General features: G+C 43.8%; 1 protein-coding gene across 2 annotated transcripts in view; it reads right to left on the bottom strand.

Moving 5' to 3' along the window:
* ANKRD10 (ankyrin repeat domain 10) overlaps positions 1–18204 on the bottom strand; it is a 44457-nt gene that overhangs the window by 25261 nt on the left and 992 nt on the right. For both annotated transcript variants that reach the window (XM_065741005.1, XM_065741006.1), the window contains exon 2: positions 2151–2303. In XM_065741005.1, coding sequence (XP_065597077.1) covers positions 2151–2303 — 153 coding nt within the window. The remainder of the gene's footprint in view (positions 1–2150; positions 2304–18204) is intronic.

The raw sequence follows: 18204 nt of genomic DNA, 5'->3' as shown, positions 1-18204 counted from the left end.
AGCCGACTTTGACTGCAATTCTAAAAACATCTCAAAAGAACTGTGGAGAGCAAAGCATGCACTATGCTTTACATACTCATGTGTGAAACAATACAAGTATCCGTGGGTTGTTTTTGCTGTAGGTATCAAAATGTATACTGTCTAGCTTTGAGTACACATGCATGTGAACTCAGTGTGACTGAACAGATGAATCTTAATAAAAAGCTATTTTTGTTTCTGCTGTCATTTTATCTACTGAGATATCTTCTATCATCAAACCTAATTTAAAATCTCTTCTTACTGTTCAATTAATATTTTGTGGAAGCAAAAAAGGAGTTTTTACAGAAGCTTTACTTGATCCTACTGTTATCTACAACATACAGGCCTTCCCAAAACATCAACTCTAAAGCGCTGTCCGTGCTGCTGTCCTTCACCTGTAAATACTTGAATTTGCCTTTTGAAGTCTGTAGGATGCTACCAGCATTACTTCACTACAAAAATTCAGAACCACATTACTCTTTTATTGTTTAGATTTGCTCTTGTAACAGACTATCAATTCTTCAGACTCCTGAGTCACTGGCTAGTCACCAGAACCAGCCTCTTCTAAGTAGAGAAGAATTACCACCCTATTTTTAAACTGCACATCATACTGCCTTCTGCTTCCCTTACAATCATCTGTGCGCTGCCCTCAGTCCAGACAACTCTCTCTGCACTCCTCTTTCTTGGAGACCTAGTTGCTACTTCTCTCTATTTTTTATTTTTATTTTTTAAATAATCTTACACACTAGATGTTCCAGAAGGTGTTCTAGAACAGTGGTTCTTCAACTCCATTTCAGCCTTTCTGGTCAGTTCTCTTTATCCTCAGTTGGAAACTTTCATTCTTCTCATTCATTCTCATTCATTCTTCTCATTTAGAAGATATCTGTACACCTTTATTCTGTGCATGCCATGTTTCCTCTCTAATCACAGTTTCTTTACGTTCTTACCTGGACTCCAGATGCATTTCTAGTTCTTGTATTTTCTCTTCTGAAGATTCTACCACTACGCAGCAATAACTTACTGCATAAGTTACTTTTGTCAGGTATCAAGGAGAAGATGCCATCTATAGCCTCTGCATCCCGTCACCTTCATTGTTTCTACAATTCTCCTCGTGTCTCACAGCTGTTCTCAATGCACCAGCCTTCTTTTCTGAAAACTCAACACAAACTTCCCCATTTCTTATTTTTGCATGACTCAAAAAAAAAAAAAGAAACAACTCCAGAAATGAAAAGTTCAAGTTCCCCAGCAGACATACTTAACTGTAGTAATAACTGCTCTCATATAAAATCATAACTAATTCTGACTACTGCTGTAAGGGAACACATTACGTATGCACAGCACACATAATAGATCCATTTGGAAATAGAAACATTTTCTCTGGAAGTGTAATATTTTTAAGTACTTGATTCTGTTACCATCCGGGAGCATCAAAGTCCTTTACATGAACTTTATTATATTAACGCACTCTCTGCTATCAAATCAATATCTATACCCATGGTAACAGTAACAGAAAATATCAGTTAAGAAAAACCACACATCTATTTGCTATGTTAGTAAAGTGCACATTCTGATCTATTCACAGGTTATTAGAAAAGCTTTAGAAATAATTTAGAAAAAGTTATCAGTATGAAACCAAACACATCGTAAAATAAATCATGTTTTTAATAGATTTTACTAGTTCAGTATCTGACTAGTCATCAAGGACCACGAGAAATCTCATGGCTCCACAGGTAATGGTGAATTAACTGGCTAGTTTTCCAATTCTTACATATTAAGTAAGATGCATCTCCCTAGTCTTTTTCCTTTTCCCCTCATAGGCATTACAGTATCAAAGCATTTGGTAATGATGCCAACATCAGATCAGCATGACATCATTTTGTTCAGTAAGTAGAAAGATGTTAGTTCCTAAAACAAACATTCTCCAGAACTTTAGTGGCCTACAACATTTATGAGTCCTTCCCTACTACAATGACATCTTAAATTGTCAGATGAAGGGCTTTATTTGTCTTTTGGGGAGATGTTAAAAATAACTTATCTGTATGCGAATGTCAGGATCACACACACAGCAAGAAGACCTCACAGACACTCCTTACAGAACTGTATACGGACAAGAAATACACGTTAAATCATACCTGTTTATTTATGTTGGCCCCCACTTGGATCAACCAATTCAGGCACTGTGGATGTCCTCCAAAAGCAGCAATGTGGGCTGGTGTTTGAGCAAATCGTGTAGTACTGGCATTTACAGAGGCTCCGGCTCTGACTAACTGCATTAGACACTCCAGCTTTAAAGACACGAAGGAAGAAAATCCAAAAGATGTTACAGAAATGTACTACGACAGTTGGCACGTGCCAAATGAATTAATAAAGTCCAGAAAAACTCAACTTACTAGCATAACCAAGCAGATGCAAAACAGGGGAAGACATGAACACTAGGATTCCCCCCTTCCTTCAGCCACACACCTTATTTAGAAAATAAACTTAGTTCTCAACCTGAAAACTCAATTGCTGCATTTATTTTTGGAACAGGGAGAAGACACAAATAATACTTCAGTTGACCATAAAAGCTATTTGGTTGACTTTCCCTAGTTAAAATTTTGTTTCTGAGCTAGCAAAGCAGCTAATTTGGTATTACACAGATGTTAGCTGATGTTTTACAAGACAAAAATGCTGTCAGGAGATGCACAGACATTTCTAGAAGAGCTTAGAAGAAAGGAAACCAGAAAATACAAGAGAAATTATAGATTTCTTTAATGTTTTCCTGAAGAGAGAAGCAGGTTATTAATGACATTTAATACCATTAATACTATGCTAAAATCTATGCATGGAATATGTTATTTTCACCGTTTTCTTGTTATTACAGGTTAAGAGCTGTTAAAAACAATATGCGTTGTTTGTAGCAGTTCTTAAAAATAAAGCTCTCTTTGCTTTAAACAAAAAAATGCAGCGTTCTGGAGCTATATTCTGACTTCTATTTTCCTACAGTACTATCAGAAGTATCCGATGCCCAGCTACTATATTTAACTGTTTGCAACATAACATTTGTAGAAGCTACCCAAACTGCAGCCAGAATGACCTCAACTTCCACAAATAGCCTAAAAAAAAAAAGTTCCTTTCCTGTCAAATAGTAACACTGCCTTTTTGTAGACAGGAAAGCTCTGCTGCTAAAATAAACTATTTAGTCTATGCTTTTATTTGTTATGTTAGAAAACAACCACCACTCCACCCACCAAAACAATGAAACACCACATTGACTGCACTCAATGGTTCCCATAAAATGAAAACCTCCTGGTCAGTGTTTCACTGTTAAAGGAAGCATTCATCAGCCACAGAACAGCTACGAAATAAACTGTTTGTTTGTAAAGAAATGATGAAGAAGCATCCAATGGTCAACTGGCAGTTTGACTATGGACTGCGGAAACATGAACATTACAATTCTAATATTCTTTTTCTGCTGCTATACAGCTTTTTTAAATCCATAATTATCAGTTACACCAATGTGATTAAAAGCACCAACCCCAACAGTATTTTTTCATAGGTTTGTAGACTTTATTTTTTCCCCTTGTACAGTTCAAACAAACATATGAAGCTTACTCTTTATTATATACCAGCAAGACTTCTTTGGACAGTAATCACAGAATGGTTTGGGTTGGAAGGGCCCTTCAAGATCACGTAGTTCCAACCCCCTGCTCTAGGCAGGGACACCTCCCACTACACCAGGTTGCTCAAAGCTCCACCCAGCCTGGCCTTAGACTTCCAAGGAGGGGCATCCACAGCCTCACTGAGCAACCTGTTCCAGTGTGTCAGCACCCTCACAGGAAAGAATTTCTTCTTAATATCTGGTCTAAATCCACCCTCTTTCAGTTTAAAGCCATTTCCCCTTGTTCTGTCACTGCTTACCCTTCTAAAAAGTCCCTCCTTGGATTTCCTGTAGGCCCCCTTCAGGTACTGGAGACAGCTATAAGGTCCCCCCAGAGTTTTCTCCAGGCTGAAGAGCCTCAGCTTCTGAGTTTAACAAAGCCATACTATTAAATCTCCGCAAATTAACTCATTATTACAACTCTAACAGCTCTAGCTCCAGAAATCTCAGCATCACGGAAGAAAAATAATAACATTTTTTCCAAAACAAAGGAAAAAAATTAATTATATATTTTTTAAAAAGTTAGAATGTGCGTATTTCTGATACTAAATTATCCCAACAAATTTTCTACTTGTTAACCTTAAGACTTCCCTTAGAGTCCACAAAGTAGAATCTCAATATTCCTGTTCACCCTTAATAATTACGAAGACTTACAACGCTGTAAACATTAGGAAGTGATGCAACACAAAGAGCACCAGCTACACCAAGAAGTTCCTCTACTTAAACAAAACTTAAAACCATCTCATTTTTTAAAGCACCAAGCTTTTACTATAATTAATTTGAAAACACTATCAGAGGAGCATTACAACTGCAGGAAATAATACCTCCTGCCCAGAAACAGGGCTGAATCAAATTTCCTAATTACACAGACACTGCAGCCTGTCAATTGAAAGGGAAAGAACATTAAAAGTGGTGCACCAGTGTCATCCCTCACTATTTAAATCTGCTTTCTTAAGTGGCTACATGTCATGATTAATTTTAACTTCATATTTAAACAATTCTTGTTCACAGTTTCCACATACTTTTTTCCCTTGGACTCTTCCAAGCACAGCTGCAAAAATACACCTGAAGTAACACCTACCTGACAGTCATCCCCCCCCCTCCCCCCCCCTCAGGTCTTTTTTGGGGTTTTAACAATAATGCTTCATCCCTATAAAAGCTGAAGCAGAGCTCTTCGCACCACAGCAGTTAAAAGTTACTGTTTCCAATGCTACTTTAAAAAAAAAAAGCAGGGTAAATTATTTCTGTGCATAGGAAGAGGCAACATATCTAAAACCAATATCCCTCTGGAATACTTATGCCTTAGATCCGGACGTATCGGTCTGCTTTTATTAAATAACACTTTAGAAGATACTTTCCACTGTACTGCTATACCTAAACTGGAGCAAAAGTGACTGAGCAAAGAAGACAGATGGGCCTCAACACAGGCCAGAACGCTGGCAGAGTGCCAAGGGAGGGATGCAATGTGGTTCTTTTTGTGTTTCATCTCTACCACTTTTGTCCCAGAAGAAACAGAATGTACTTACTACTATTTTGCTTCCTATGATGTAAACAGTCGAATGGCAAAAATAGAAGTAGGAAAAGAGTACAAGCAAGAAGATATAACTAAAGAAAACGGAAAGGTACACCAAGCAGTTACAAAGAACAAAATAAAGATAAGTATAAAATAAAGTGATTCAACAGTGACTATTTGTTTTCTTTTTTTAATGTAAGCCTTTCCTTTTCTACCTATCCACTAGCTTTTTAGAGCATAAAATTTACTTTCTGACCAATCTTTCTGGAAATCTGAAGAACAGTATAAATTCTTCACCGCAGAGGGAATACTCATAAGGTACAAACTCTACCACAGATATTCAACCCAGAAAGTAAATTTGAACACGCTACAGTCTAAACGTGTACTGTCCTCTGGATGAAAAAACATAGCCCATATTGTCATTAAAATTTCAGATACTGCAGCTAAGTGTTACATTAAGAGGTCTGCGATACTGACCTAAACCAGTCAGGGACAAATAACTGCACGTTCACACCACTGTGGTGAAGCAGTAAATGGCGTTTATTGGCAGCACGCAATCGCTTATAGACACTGTGTGTCCACGCCCTCAAGTACGCACAGTATTCTATTGCCAGTGTGGCACTGACAGCGTGGCGCTTCCTGCTGAACCGCCATGTTGCCGGAACAACGCACTGGGGAGGGGCCCTATCGCGTCACACCCGATACTGTCCCGCTGGCGCCTGTTCCTGTCGCGTCACATCGCGGTGTCTCGCACAACGCCTGATACAACATCTCCCCCTCCCTACGCGAGGAAAAGCCTTGCCCCGTTACATCCTGATTAGCTCGCTTTGCTTTATAGTCTACCTACTAATTGACGCGAAGCATCTTTAAATTGTTGCATTTATCACCTTCTGCAGACATCTCTAGATGCCGTCTATCAAACAGGCTACAAAAGCTATGACTGTAAGTATTGCCATGAAAGTCAAATAAAGGTGGTCTCTATTTTCCTCTACAATTTCCTGCGTAATCTATGATACTCTATTCGTTGGTCAAAAGCCCTATCCAATGTATGCTGCAAGCAGTTCTGGATATGACTGAGCATGCAAGGTACAATGGCTACTATAATGAGTACTGCAATCAAAGCTAAGCCAAGACCCTTAACTATAGGAATTAGCCAAGAACCCCAATTCCCGAAGAGGTTCCGCAGCCAGTCACCAAACAGATCTTCTTATACTGATATCTTCTCAGCATGCGACTTCAACCTTCCAATTTCTTATGCATAGACTCCGAATGATTGCTCAAATTGAAGTAGCACATCCCTTTGACATCCTGACATCCATGGCCCTGGGCTAGTAACAAAAAATCTATAGCGGCTCTATTCTGTAGTACTGCGTGTCGCACTCCATCCACATCTACCAATAGTTCTGCTAGTATGTTCCCCTGCTTTACTGACCAGCAGGCCAGACGCTCCATTTCTTTCAACGCATGCGCTGTTCATACTGGGGGTATTAACGAGGAAAACATATGTGCTGTGAGACCCCACAGCTTGACCTCATCATCACGTTCTTCAGTCAGGTGTTGAACCCATCTCTTATGCTGCTTCTGTGAAGTTATGCTTCGTGTCAAGGTTATCCATTGCGTGACATGTGGTGACAACATAGTTAATCTGCCTAGATAACACGGTCCTCCAACAGCTTTTCTGGAAATCCCTTGCCATGCCCGATCCCTGCATATGAGGAAAACTCCTGGAGGTAAAACCCTACTAACATTTACCCAAAGTTTTTAATTCCATCTTCTACCCGTCCGGTAAGGGTATCCCCACCCAAATTGGAGCCACAGGCGAGTGATATTGCAGCAGCATTCCCAGGTGACATTATTACAGGAATGCTCCCCAGTCCTGCAATCACGGCATTCGAACGCTGCACCTCCTAGCTCCTCATTATCTTGGGGAACACTCCTTCGTTTACGACTCCACCCAGACAGGACCCAGCATACTATTTCTCCAGTGGGAAGTTGGGCCTGGTTTGTGTCGCCCTTGCAGCTACTCTCACCAGCTGTCCAATATATACTTCCCCCATCGGGGGTGGTAGAAGTTGTTGAAAAATTATGGTAATTGGGGAGACCATACATAGTGTCGTTGCTGGTGTGTCCACAGTAGGACCCTTTCCAAGAGAACGTCTCCGAGTCTCTTGGATTAACCAATTCATAAACATTGGGGCGCTTGTTCTTTTTGTCCCAGTAAGGATTCGTTTCCCTGTTTAGATGCCACCATAAATCGGGGTCCCCTAACTGTCCATCAACCCCAAACCCTGCGAACCCGATACACATCTCTTGGGAATCGGGTACCCCCTCAGATCCAAGTAACCGTAATTCCTGTGGAATCCAAGGGGTACTCATATTCAAGAGCTGTATAAGACATCTCAATGTGTTGGCCGGGGTGTCATTGTAAAGGCCCTCACATTTTGTAAGATTACTAACGTACTTATCAAATACTTTGAAGTCCCGGGAGTAGTTTAGCGGGACTCCAATGAGGCACGTTCTAAAGGGTGAAGTCGCGGATTGTAAGGCTAGACAAAAATCCTGTCTCCCTGTCTGGTTGGCCCAAGTAATCCAAACATTCGTGGGCCGTTGAATCAAATGAGTCGTTTCCCCCACCTGCATTAGCAGAAGCAAAGCAATAAGACCAAACCATGTGTGTTTTCAGATGGGCCTTCTCAGAGGTGCAGATTGATGTTTTCCCGGCGGGCTTCTCCTCGGGAGATGAGTCAGCTCAGCTACTGATGGGTCTCTTATGAGCGGTTCCTCATCTTCCTCCGCCATCTGTTTGGGTCAGGGTTGCCCCAGTAACAGGTCCTGCCAATAAAAAACTCAAGTTCCCGTTAGTTTCCAGCTGTGTCAGGGCATATTTTCCTTGAGGGAACCAAGATAACCTTTCCCGTTTCCAGATTTTTTACAGCAGCAAAGCCCCTACCCCAGACTAATACTGCCCATCCACTTTCCCATTGTCCACTCTTAGATCTTATCTTAACAGGCAGTCTCTCCATTATAATTCTTGGTTGCCAGTGTTTCTGCACCGGGGTGCGATTACTCTCACCTCACTCAAAATGATTAAGTGAATAAATGGCTTTAGACAAAATTTCTGCTTGTCTTTCAACCGGAATTCAATCTCTGTATCCCTCCCCAAGAACACGTATCTTTTCCTTGAGGAGGCGGTTTGCACGTTCTACAATTGCCTGTCCCTGAGAGTTGTAAGGGATGCCTGTGGAATGAGAGATACCCCAAGCCGTCAGCCATTCCTGGGTTGATTTCAAAGTAAAACAGGACCCATTGCCCATTTTTATTTGACTGGGTATTCCTATGATGGCTATAGTGGTAGACCAATGATTTTGAGCCGCTGCAGAGTTTGATTTTGCATGCTGCGTAACCGATATCATGGAAGAAGATGTGTCTATAGTGACAGCAAGCCATGAGCAAGGAGCAATATGGGGCTCAGCTGTGAAATCCGTCTGCCAGATCTGTAACAGTTTTAAACCATGGGGATTAACCCAGCACACCAATGGTCAGGGCAGAGTTACAATGAGGGCATGCTTGAACCACATCGCGAGCCGTTGGCAAGGGGACAGAACAGTCCCGTGCCAACACTTTTGCACCTATGTGAAGAGACGCATGAAGATCATGTGCCATTCTGACAGAGCTGTGCCTGCAGCTCTATCAGCGACCGTGTTGCTCCCCCATAAAGAAACCTGGGACCTCTGAGTGGCTGCGGACATGCAAAACTGCGACTGGAGTCGAGCGAAGAGCTAATGCATCCTCCAAGATGCTGGCAGCTTCTGAGCTGGATAGACCCTTCTATCCCATTTGAGCTAGTAACTTAACCGCAAATGCAGAGTCTGTGACCACATTACAGGGAATGTTTGGCCACAATCGAAGGGCCAATGCTACAGCTTTTATTTCCAGGATCTGAACACTAACATGAGGGACCACGAAGATGACGGTTTCCCATTTATTGTCTGCACACTGCCAGAAAACCGCTCCCTGTCTGGTCATGGAAGAGGCGTCGGTGAAAAGTGTGGGCCCCTCTAAAGGAGTAAGTAGCACACAAGATCTGAGAGCAATGTCTAAAGACTTTGCCAACTTGAAGACTGACAATGAATCAGAATAAACAATAATTCCTCCAGAACCCTGTAGAGGAAGTAAAAGATCAGGCAGGGGTTGAACATCGCGAAAGAAACTCTGTAAATGAATTACATCAGGTTCCTTTGCAAGAGCTCAGACTGTAAACAAGCGGGACTTCCGAAGCAAAGCTGCAAGAATTTCAAGCCAAGAGGTAAATGCTTGCACCGGCTGCACAGAAAACAACCACTCTGGGTGTAGTGCTCAGACTATGACCCAAGACCGCAGTGGCCCCTCCTTCACACTGTGTCACTGCCACCTCCAGCAATTATTCAGGGTCCCAGCGTGCCAGGGACTCATCCATGCATTGCTCTAGAATCTCCTGCCAGGTGGCGTTCAAGTCTGCGGTGAGTTGTTGGGGCTCCTTAGGGTCAGTCCCTTTGAGCTGGTCATAGAACAGTTCATGAGCTGAGGTGCAATTCCCAGTGCGTCCCATACCCATTGCAAAGCCCCCACTACTCGCTGTACGCCCCAATGGGTTGAGATGCGAGGTCGGATATCCAGGCCAACCGGGCACACAGCTTCAGGGCCAAATTTATAACCAAGATACTCTAGTCCAGGTCCCCTCTGTATTTTTTGACCTGAAATAGTGAACCCTGCAGACATCAGGGCCTCAATCATACGGCTCTCTAGTGTGTAAAGACTTAGATAGCATGGAGCAGCTAGCAAAAGGTCATCCATATAGTGCGCGATGGTACAGTATGGGAAGTCTCTGCAGACCACCTCTAGTACTCTTCCTACAACTATCTGGCAAATCGTGGGAGAACAAGCCATTCCCTGTGGGTGAACACGCCACTGGTATAGTGCTGCCAGTTCTGTATTGTTAACCCTGGGCCTGGGGCACCCTTCCTCTTCCATTTCCCTGCGTGTTATGACACCAACACTGAGGAGCCGTGTGGCCATGTCAGCCACATAACTGGCAGATAACCCCTCCTTGGCTACACTGAGCTCGAACGTGACCGTACTGGCCACAGTAGAAACAAGGGCTTCTATTAGTCCCCTGTCCCGCATTGTTCTTCACAGCAACCACAGCGGAGGCTAAACCCTCATTAGTAACAGGAGCAACCTTCTCTCTATCCAATACATACTTACTGGCCTCCGCAGGGGTTTGAAATTTAGTAGGAGCTGAACGAAGTCAAGCTTTAACCTTCTCCAAGGTTCATAAGTTCATAAGGTTGGAAAGGACCACGGGCTGCCAGTTTCCTTAGGAGAATACTGTGGGAGACCGTGTCAAAGGCCTTGCTGAAGTCCAGGTAGACTACATCAACAGCCTTTCCCTCATCTACCTGTCTGGTCACCCAGTCATAGAAGGAGATGAGGTTGGACAAGCACGACCTGCCCCTGGTGAACCCGTGCTGGCTGGGTCTGATCCCTTTATTGCCATGCACGTGTCGTGTGATCTCCCTCAAGATCATCTGTTCCATAACTTTCCCTGATACCGAGGTCAGGCTGACAGGCCTGTAGTTCCCCGGGTCTTCCTTACGGCCTTTCTTGTAGATGGGAGTCACATCGGCAAGCCTCCAATCTTGTGGGACCTCTCCAGATAACCAGGAATGCTGATAGATGGCAGAAAGTGGCTCGGCAAAAGGTCCTTTGCTGTAGGCAGTCCAAAATAACAGGACTATGAACCGCTCAAGGAAGGTCCGATCTTTCCACCGCCTGAATCATCTGTTTGCAAAATCCTGAAAGGACTCTGTCGGTCCTTGACTGATGTCAGTCCAGGAGGTGGAGGGCTCGGTACTCGGCACAAATTTCCTAAACGCAGTGAGTGCAGAGTCCGACATAGCAATCAATTCACCCGGAAGTAATTGTGCCACTTGTTCCTCTGGGGTAAGCATACCGGTGGCTGCACCCTGCAGCCTCTGCATGTTGGTACCACGTACAGGGTGATGGGGGTTGCCCTGTGCCACGGTGATCACCCGCTTGAGTTGACTATACCATGAACTGCACTTTCCATACCGTGAACTGCACAGGTTTCAAAATAATACGCATCAAATTCTCAATATCATAAGGCAATAACGGCCCCGATGCTGTGAGAAGCTCTAAGGCATTCATAGTCAGAGGTGATCTCAACCACTTTTTCTCGATTGCCTCCACAAGGTGTGCAACCCCTTTTGGATCCAAAGAGATCCACACAGGACCTTCTTCCTCTACTACAACCAGAACCGTGAGCATATCCAAGACACTCCTTTCTTCTAAGGCCTCCCTGACCTTCAACCAATCAGTGCCTGAGCGACACCCACAGTCACCTCCCCCCTCAGTGGTGACAACCTTGGACCTCACTCCCCCAGTACCCACCCCTTTGCTTTCTCCCCCATCCCTGAGAGGCCAGGAGCCCTGTTGTTGGGGTGGGGCAGTGGCAGTTGGTGACTCAGCAAGATGCGAAGGTGGAAGCGAGAGAACGCGCAAGGAAGGATACAAGGGCTGGTGAGGGTATGGTGGGGGGGCCTCCAGTTCCAGCTGTTGGGTGCTATCCGCTTGCAACAGTTCCTCCAACTGTTGGATATTGGCTGCTGCGAGTTGTTGCAGTACTTCCTCAGCTAAATCCTGCAACTCGGGCAATGAAGGCGCAGCGACAGCGAGAGTTGTACTCGCTGAACTGTTCTCCTCGGGATTCCTTGAAGAAGACCTGGTCCTTGGGCCGCCTTTTTCTCCGTTTAACTGATCAAAAGCCATCAAATCGCGAACAGCACGACCAACCTTCCCCTCCTCCCTCACTGCCTTAAGTGCGCCAAGCACAAAACCCCATGTCTTAAGTTCTGCTGCTTTTTTTGTCCTTTGGTCTAACATCAAGTGTTGTGCAAGGGCAGATGTAATAGTATCCCACTCATCATGACAGAGCACATCCCGCAGGGAGAAGACAATGCCCTCCTCCACAAAGCAGGAAAGTAACTTAGAGACATCCTTCTTAGAAGGATTGTGTTTGCCACAGTAATCCTTAGCAAAAGAAAGAATTACCTTGATAAGTTGTTCCATCACCAGCACAGCTCACGTCGCGTTCCGAGAGCAACCTGCCGCCAACCTCACAGGCTCTTGGGACACCACAGGCACCACCACATGGGTGGAAAAATGTCAAACCTACTGGCCTTCCGCAGACCCAGTTCCGCAGGCTTGCAGACAATGTCTAACACACACACGGTAGATCACATCAGTGTCAACAGTTCACTGGGCTGATTTGGCCCTGTTCCATTGGTGCGGGGGACCTGTAGACCCACGCCCCAGGAAAAGGGAAGAGGGAAGGGGGAAAAGGGAGATGGGCCTAAAAACAAAACAGCGGCAACGATCTGAGGAGGAAAGCTAATTTATACTAAATAAATTAGCTTTTCCCAACATGTTCTATTTGTTACTTCTGTTGTCTTTACAGCTACTGCCGTGTCCGGCAGTCACTGGAACAGTCACCTTCTTGGAGAAGTTCACCCTGAGGGCTGACCTATTTTGTAACTCTTTTACACGTGCCTGAAGTGCAGAAGTGGGTTTTTTTATGCCACTTCTTCATATCTTCCCCCGGTCACGTAGATAACGCCACAAGGCAATATGTGATGTAGTCTTATTGTTGTCACTTCCTCAAGCAGTAGAACATCCTCTTTTGATAGCTGAGACAATACTGTTTTGGGAATCCTGGTTCCCATCAGTTTCATCAGAATCAAGCACAGTAGTCAGTTCATTCATTTTATCTTCTTGATTGCTCTCTAGTCTGTCCACTCTTTCAGTTACCTTTACCGAGGCTGAAACATAAGCTCGTAGAGGGGTTTAAATGTAACTCAATGTCTTGAAGTTTGTTAATCAGGTCATTTATAAGGAGTCTTCTTTGTCTTCTGCCATACATTGCTGCTAATGTACTGGCATACCTGTCTGGGGCAGTCCTCATGAACATATGCCACATAATTGGTGCACATCTGATTCTCTCAGGATCATGCTTTTGGTTTGGTTCATCATGAGTGAATGCAGGGTCATGTAACATTTCCACCACCACAGCATATTCTCTCAAATAACTTATGCCCTTTTCCATATCAGACCATTTCTTTTTCTCAGGCAACAGATCAACTCTGAAGGGGTATTTTTCTCTCACAGCTATCAGCATCCACTTCCAGAGAGTGAAGGGTCTACTGTGGTATGTACTAATGCCTCTATCAATGGCAGAGTCCCTGGCAATGCTACCCAATTGGCGAGCTTCGTTACCATCTAGCCACACACTGTTGGCCCCACTGTCCCAACAGTGTAGTAACCAGGTGACAAGAGGCTCATTTGCATGGCGTGTAAAGTCTTTTCTCAAACTTAGAATTTCATTCATTTTCAGAGGTCAAGTAACATCGGTAATGATCTCTCTTTCATCTTCTACTCTATCAGGACTCATGGCCCTCCTAGGTGTTGGTGACCGTGATCTTGTTGGGTGTCTCAGCCCTCCTACAGGAAACTGGAGTTTTGAACCACTCCTCTGGACATCTTCTCTTACAGTGTCTGATTCCTCTACTTTTTCTTCTTCTCTTTCAGAGTCTGCTTCTTCCACAATCAGCTCCTCCTCTTTCTTCTCTTCTAAGGGAGTCGAGACTTTTTTCATCTTCCGTCCTCTTACAGGGGCAACTGACATCGATTCTGGTGTCACCTGTGGTTGATCATATTGGTTAGTATTAATGATCATTCTCTCTAGCTTGGCTCAAAGTTCATCTTGCTGAGCTATGAGGGAATTTAGTTCACCTTGGAGCTTGTCTTGTTGAGCCCGAACATGGGTCAGTTCATTTTCGTAACGGAATAATGTACCTTGGCAGGGAAGATACTCAGTTTTGAGGAATTTTCACTCAGATTGGAGGGCGTCTAATCCAGATTAGAAGGCATCCTGCTGGGACCAGAAAGCATCCATGTTGGATCAGAAGGCATCTCGTTGAAACCGTAGGGTGTCTCTCTCGAACCGGAAGTTGTCTTGCTCAGTCTGGAGGGTGTCCATGTTGGATTGGAGAGCTTCTTGCTGAGACCAGAGGGCGTCTCTCTCGGATTGGAGGGTGTCTAGATTGGACTGGAAGGTCTGATTGTCAGCTAAAAGACTCTCTTTCCAGATCTGGAGACTGTCCTTTTCGGCTCAGAGACTCTCTTGCTCTATTTCAAAACCTCTATACCTCTCTGGGATAGTATTGAATAAGGCTCAGTAAGCATAAGCCAGATCCCAAACAATTAGACTGATCTGAGGAGGCCCAGAGCCGCAACATCCCTGTCTCAAATATCTGCTTAAGTTCTCAGGATCCAGGATCTTGCACGTGTTCAGGAGAAAAGTTCCATGACACCGGTGATGCCCATTTCTCTAAAGTCTCTCCTAAGTCCCTCCAAACTCCCTGCCAGTCAGTAATCTCTGGCTCTGGGGAAGGTTTTCTCGAAATATTATCAATACAGATACTGAGTAAAATGATGAAGAATACATTCAGGGAGACTGACACCACAGTCATTACGAGCATTGGATGAGCATTCAGAAAACACATAATGAATTCAAAGGAGAGGCCAGACGTCTGTTTAAAAATCACAAGTTCCACAGAGTTAGCAACTCCATCTGGAGTTACTCCCTCCGGAACTGAATACCACATTGTACACAAAAGCCAGGTAGGTATGTCCATCAGTGTTTTTAGTTTCATCACATAGAGACCAAGCTCCATGGATCAGACTGGCAAACTTAATTAAGTCCCAGTGCGTTCTGAGCACTACAAGGGAAAAAACAATGAAATGCAGTCCCTTTAAAAGCAATTTAAAGAGAAAGCATTTTTTTTCCTTTTTTTTTTCTTTACTAAAACTAGCTGGCAGCACCCAAAAAGTCTACAAATATCCCAGGACAACTGGCAGTACGCCCAGACTTCAAGGTCGTGTTTTGCAATACAGCACCTACAGTACAGATAAGCTTCCTAACGAAGCTCTCTCTGAAAGCAAAGAGAGATTCATTCTAAAAGTATGTCTCTGCCCGGCTAAGGCAGCTGGTTTTGCCCCACATTGGGTGCCAGAAATGTCAACAGTTTACCAGGCTGGTTTGGCCCAGTTCCACTGGTGCGGGGGACCCACAGACCCACACCCCAGGAAAGGGGAAGGGGGAAAGGGAGATGGGCCTAAAAACAAAACAGCAGCAACGACCTGAGGAGAAAAGCTAATTTACTAAATAAGATATCAGAAAGCAAAATAACACAATATAATACAATATAATTGGAATTGAGGCTAATAAATCAAATAAAATGAGCAAGAGTGTCCGATAAACTGAAGGTCTTACGCTAACGCTGAAGGTGGACGGCAGCGAGCACCCACTGCTGAGTCGATCCCAAAGGAAAGAGAGGGTCCCGTGACCACAGACAGTTTTTATCTTCCCCTCTGAGCATAAACACGTAAGAACGCAAAGCATCGCAAAGTCCCATGGGGAATGTAATCTTTCTTCTCTTCTGAGGCAGGTATACCCGGAACTGTCAATGATGCATGGAGCTGGAGCATTAACTCTTTAACTCCAAATGCACTACATGATGTTATGACGTGGAATACCAGCACCAAAAAAAAATCATAAAACCATGACAGTCAGGGTCACGATTTGTTGTGTTAAGAGGTCTGCGATACTGACCTAAACCAGTCAGGGACAAATAACTGCACGTTCACACCACTGTGGTGAAGCAGTAAACGGCGTTTATTGGCAGCACGCACTCGCTTATAGACACTGTGTGCCCACGCCCTCAAGTACGCGCAGTATTCTATTGCCAGTGTGGCACTGACAGCGCGGCGCTTCCTGCTGAACCGCCATGTTGCCGGAACAACACATTGGGGAGGGGCCCTATCGCGTCACACCCGATATTGTCCCGCTGGCGCCTGTTCCTGTCGCGTCACATCGCGGTGTCTCGCACATCGCCTGATACAACAATAAGAATGTTTCTCCATCATTCAGAAATGACACTGCTGGTGCTTCACTTACTAATTGGAAGGTCTGCAGTCATGTCCCAAAATAAGCTATATATTTTGAGTACAGTGTCTTCTTTTTAGTCATAGGGTAGTGTATTTTGATACTAGTATTAGATCAGTAATTCCCATTACAAAGCCGTCATCTTCGGAATATTCACTTCTAATAGAAGTTAACACATTTTTGTTGAAGTACTTCCCTATTGCAGGACACCTACAACTATGTGTAGAAAGGCAGTTCTACCTAGCTTTATTCTAAAGTTATTTTTCCATCATCCTTACGTGCCCAAAGGGCTTTCCTTGTGCAAGAGGTAAAGGAAAAGAAGCATCTATAAGCTCACCGACCCCAGACTGATGCTATGTGTGTGCAGGAAGGGCTTTAGATGTTATTGCTTACAGCAAGTTGTTCCACAAGGATTTCTTCCAAAGCAGAACGAGATCAGCTTTGTCATTTCAGCCTCTTACAGGAATGCACTTACAATCAGTCACGCCTGATGGACCACACAGCTGAAGCATCCTCTATCAGATGAACAGCCGTGAAGTTTAGTTGTCATTTAATTCCTTTTAGGCAGAGAAAAACCAAGTGAAAACCCCACAAAATTCAACATAACAAGTAACTATCAGAAGAAGTGAAAGAATGCTGTTTAGTAACTCCTGGTGGATGTTTCAAAACCAGAATTTTTAAAACCATGATGTTTTGAGATGCGGAGGAGCTTTTCATTTGTAGTAATGATCAATCTGCTTTTCAGGAAAAAAAAATAACACACAGTGCGTATATAAATGCCCACCAAAAAGTTACTGTTTCACTTCTGGCAATCATCTGTTAGCTGATGAGAAGTAAAACCACGTAAAACTAACACAAAGTTAGCCAAGCTTTGGATCTAATTATAGCAATGCTAACTTTTCCAGTGCACTGAAACACAGGAGAACATCAGGAAATACTTATTCCACAGTGAGGTGACTAGCAACTGGAAAGGTGGGGAGTCTCCTTCCTTGGAGATCCTCACACACCACCTGGACAAGGTCAACCTGTTTTGGCAGCCCTGCTGTGGCCCACCCAAGGGGGTTGGACCAGATGGCCCCACAGGTCCCTTCCCACCTCAGCCACTCTGCGGCTCCCTTGCACAATCTGACTCAAAGAAACATTATCTAATAGGACTATAAGGCACGCAGGTGGCTTTCACACACTGGGTCCACCTAGCCTGACAGAATGCTTATTAAGAAGCATACATATGCAAAGTGATACAGAAACATCTGTAGTCTGTGCCATCCTGGCAAGTTTCATTTCACTTGGAAAAAACCCAAAGTGTTTACACCCTAAATGCAAGAAGTTTTAAAAGAAACCAATTTTCAGTGAAGGTACCTAGGAGTGAACATGACCAACAGGGCAGCTTGCACGCTGACTCACTCCCTTTGACAGCTCTCTATGCAAGAATCCCTTCAGCTGAAAGGAATGTACACAAGATTCACATATCCTTGGTGGCTGGCAGAAAGCTGAAGATGCTTAAGGAAAACAGAACTAAACATGCACTTGAAAGACGGAGCGTGACTAACACACGCGTCAAAGATTCCTTTGATACGCTAAAAGAAAACGGGAGTCATAAACACAAGACAGATTAATTTCAACATTAAAGGCTGTTTTGATGTTAAAACAGTACCTTCAGATTTTGTACGAGCCTACTTCAAAACAAAATGTAAGTTACTCCCCTTTGTTTCTGAACGCAGATTAGTTTCTGTATAGATACGTAGGTTTGGAGTTTCTGTTCTGTTATTCATTATTTTTTAAGACAGTAAGACTGCTTAGCTCTGTTTCTAAAATGTTTCTCAAGCACGGTAGATGAGACCACTTAACATATAGAATCTCACTCTTAATGTACTCACCTAAATCATTACACCTGCATAAATACATTAATTTTCCTTCCCTGGCACACCATCAATGTACTAGGCACAGGAGAGAGAACAAGAGCACACGTTC

The sequence above is a fragment of the Cyrtonyx montezumae genome, unplaced genomic scaffold (assembly GCF_038088225.1).
Source record: "Cyrtonyx montezumae isolate F1298 unplaced genomic scaffold, pur_monq_1.0 scaffold_3, whole genome shotgun sequence".
Classification (NCBI taxonomy): domain Eukaryota; kingdom Metazoa; phylum Chordata; class Aves; order Galliformes; family Odontophoridae; genus Cyrtonyx; species Cyrtonyx montezumae.
The sequence above is the reverse complement of the archived record's forward strand: the minus strand, read 5'-3'. Positions and strand labels throughout refer to the sequence as shown.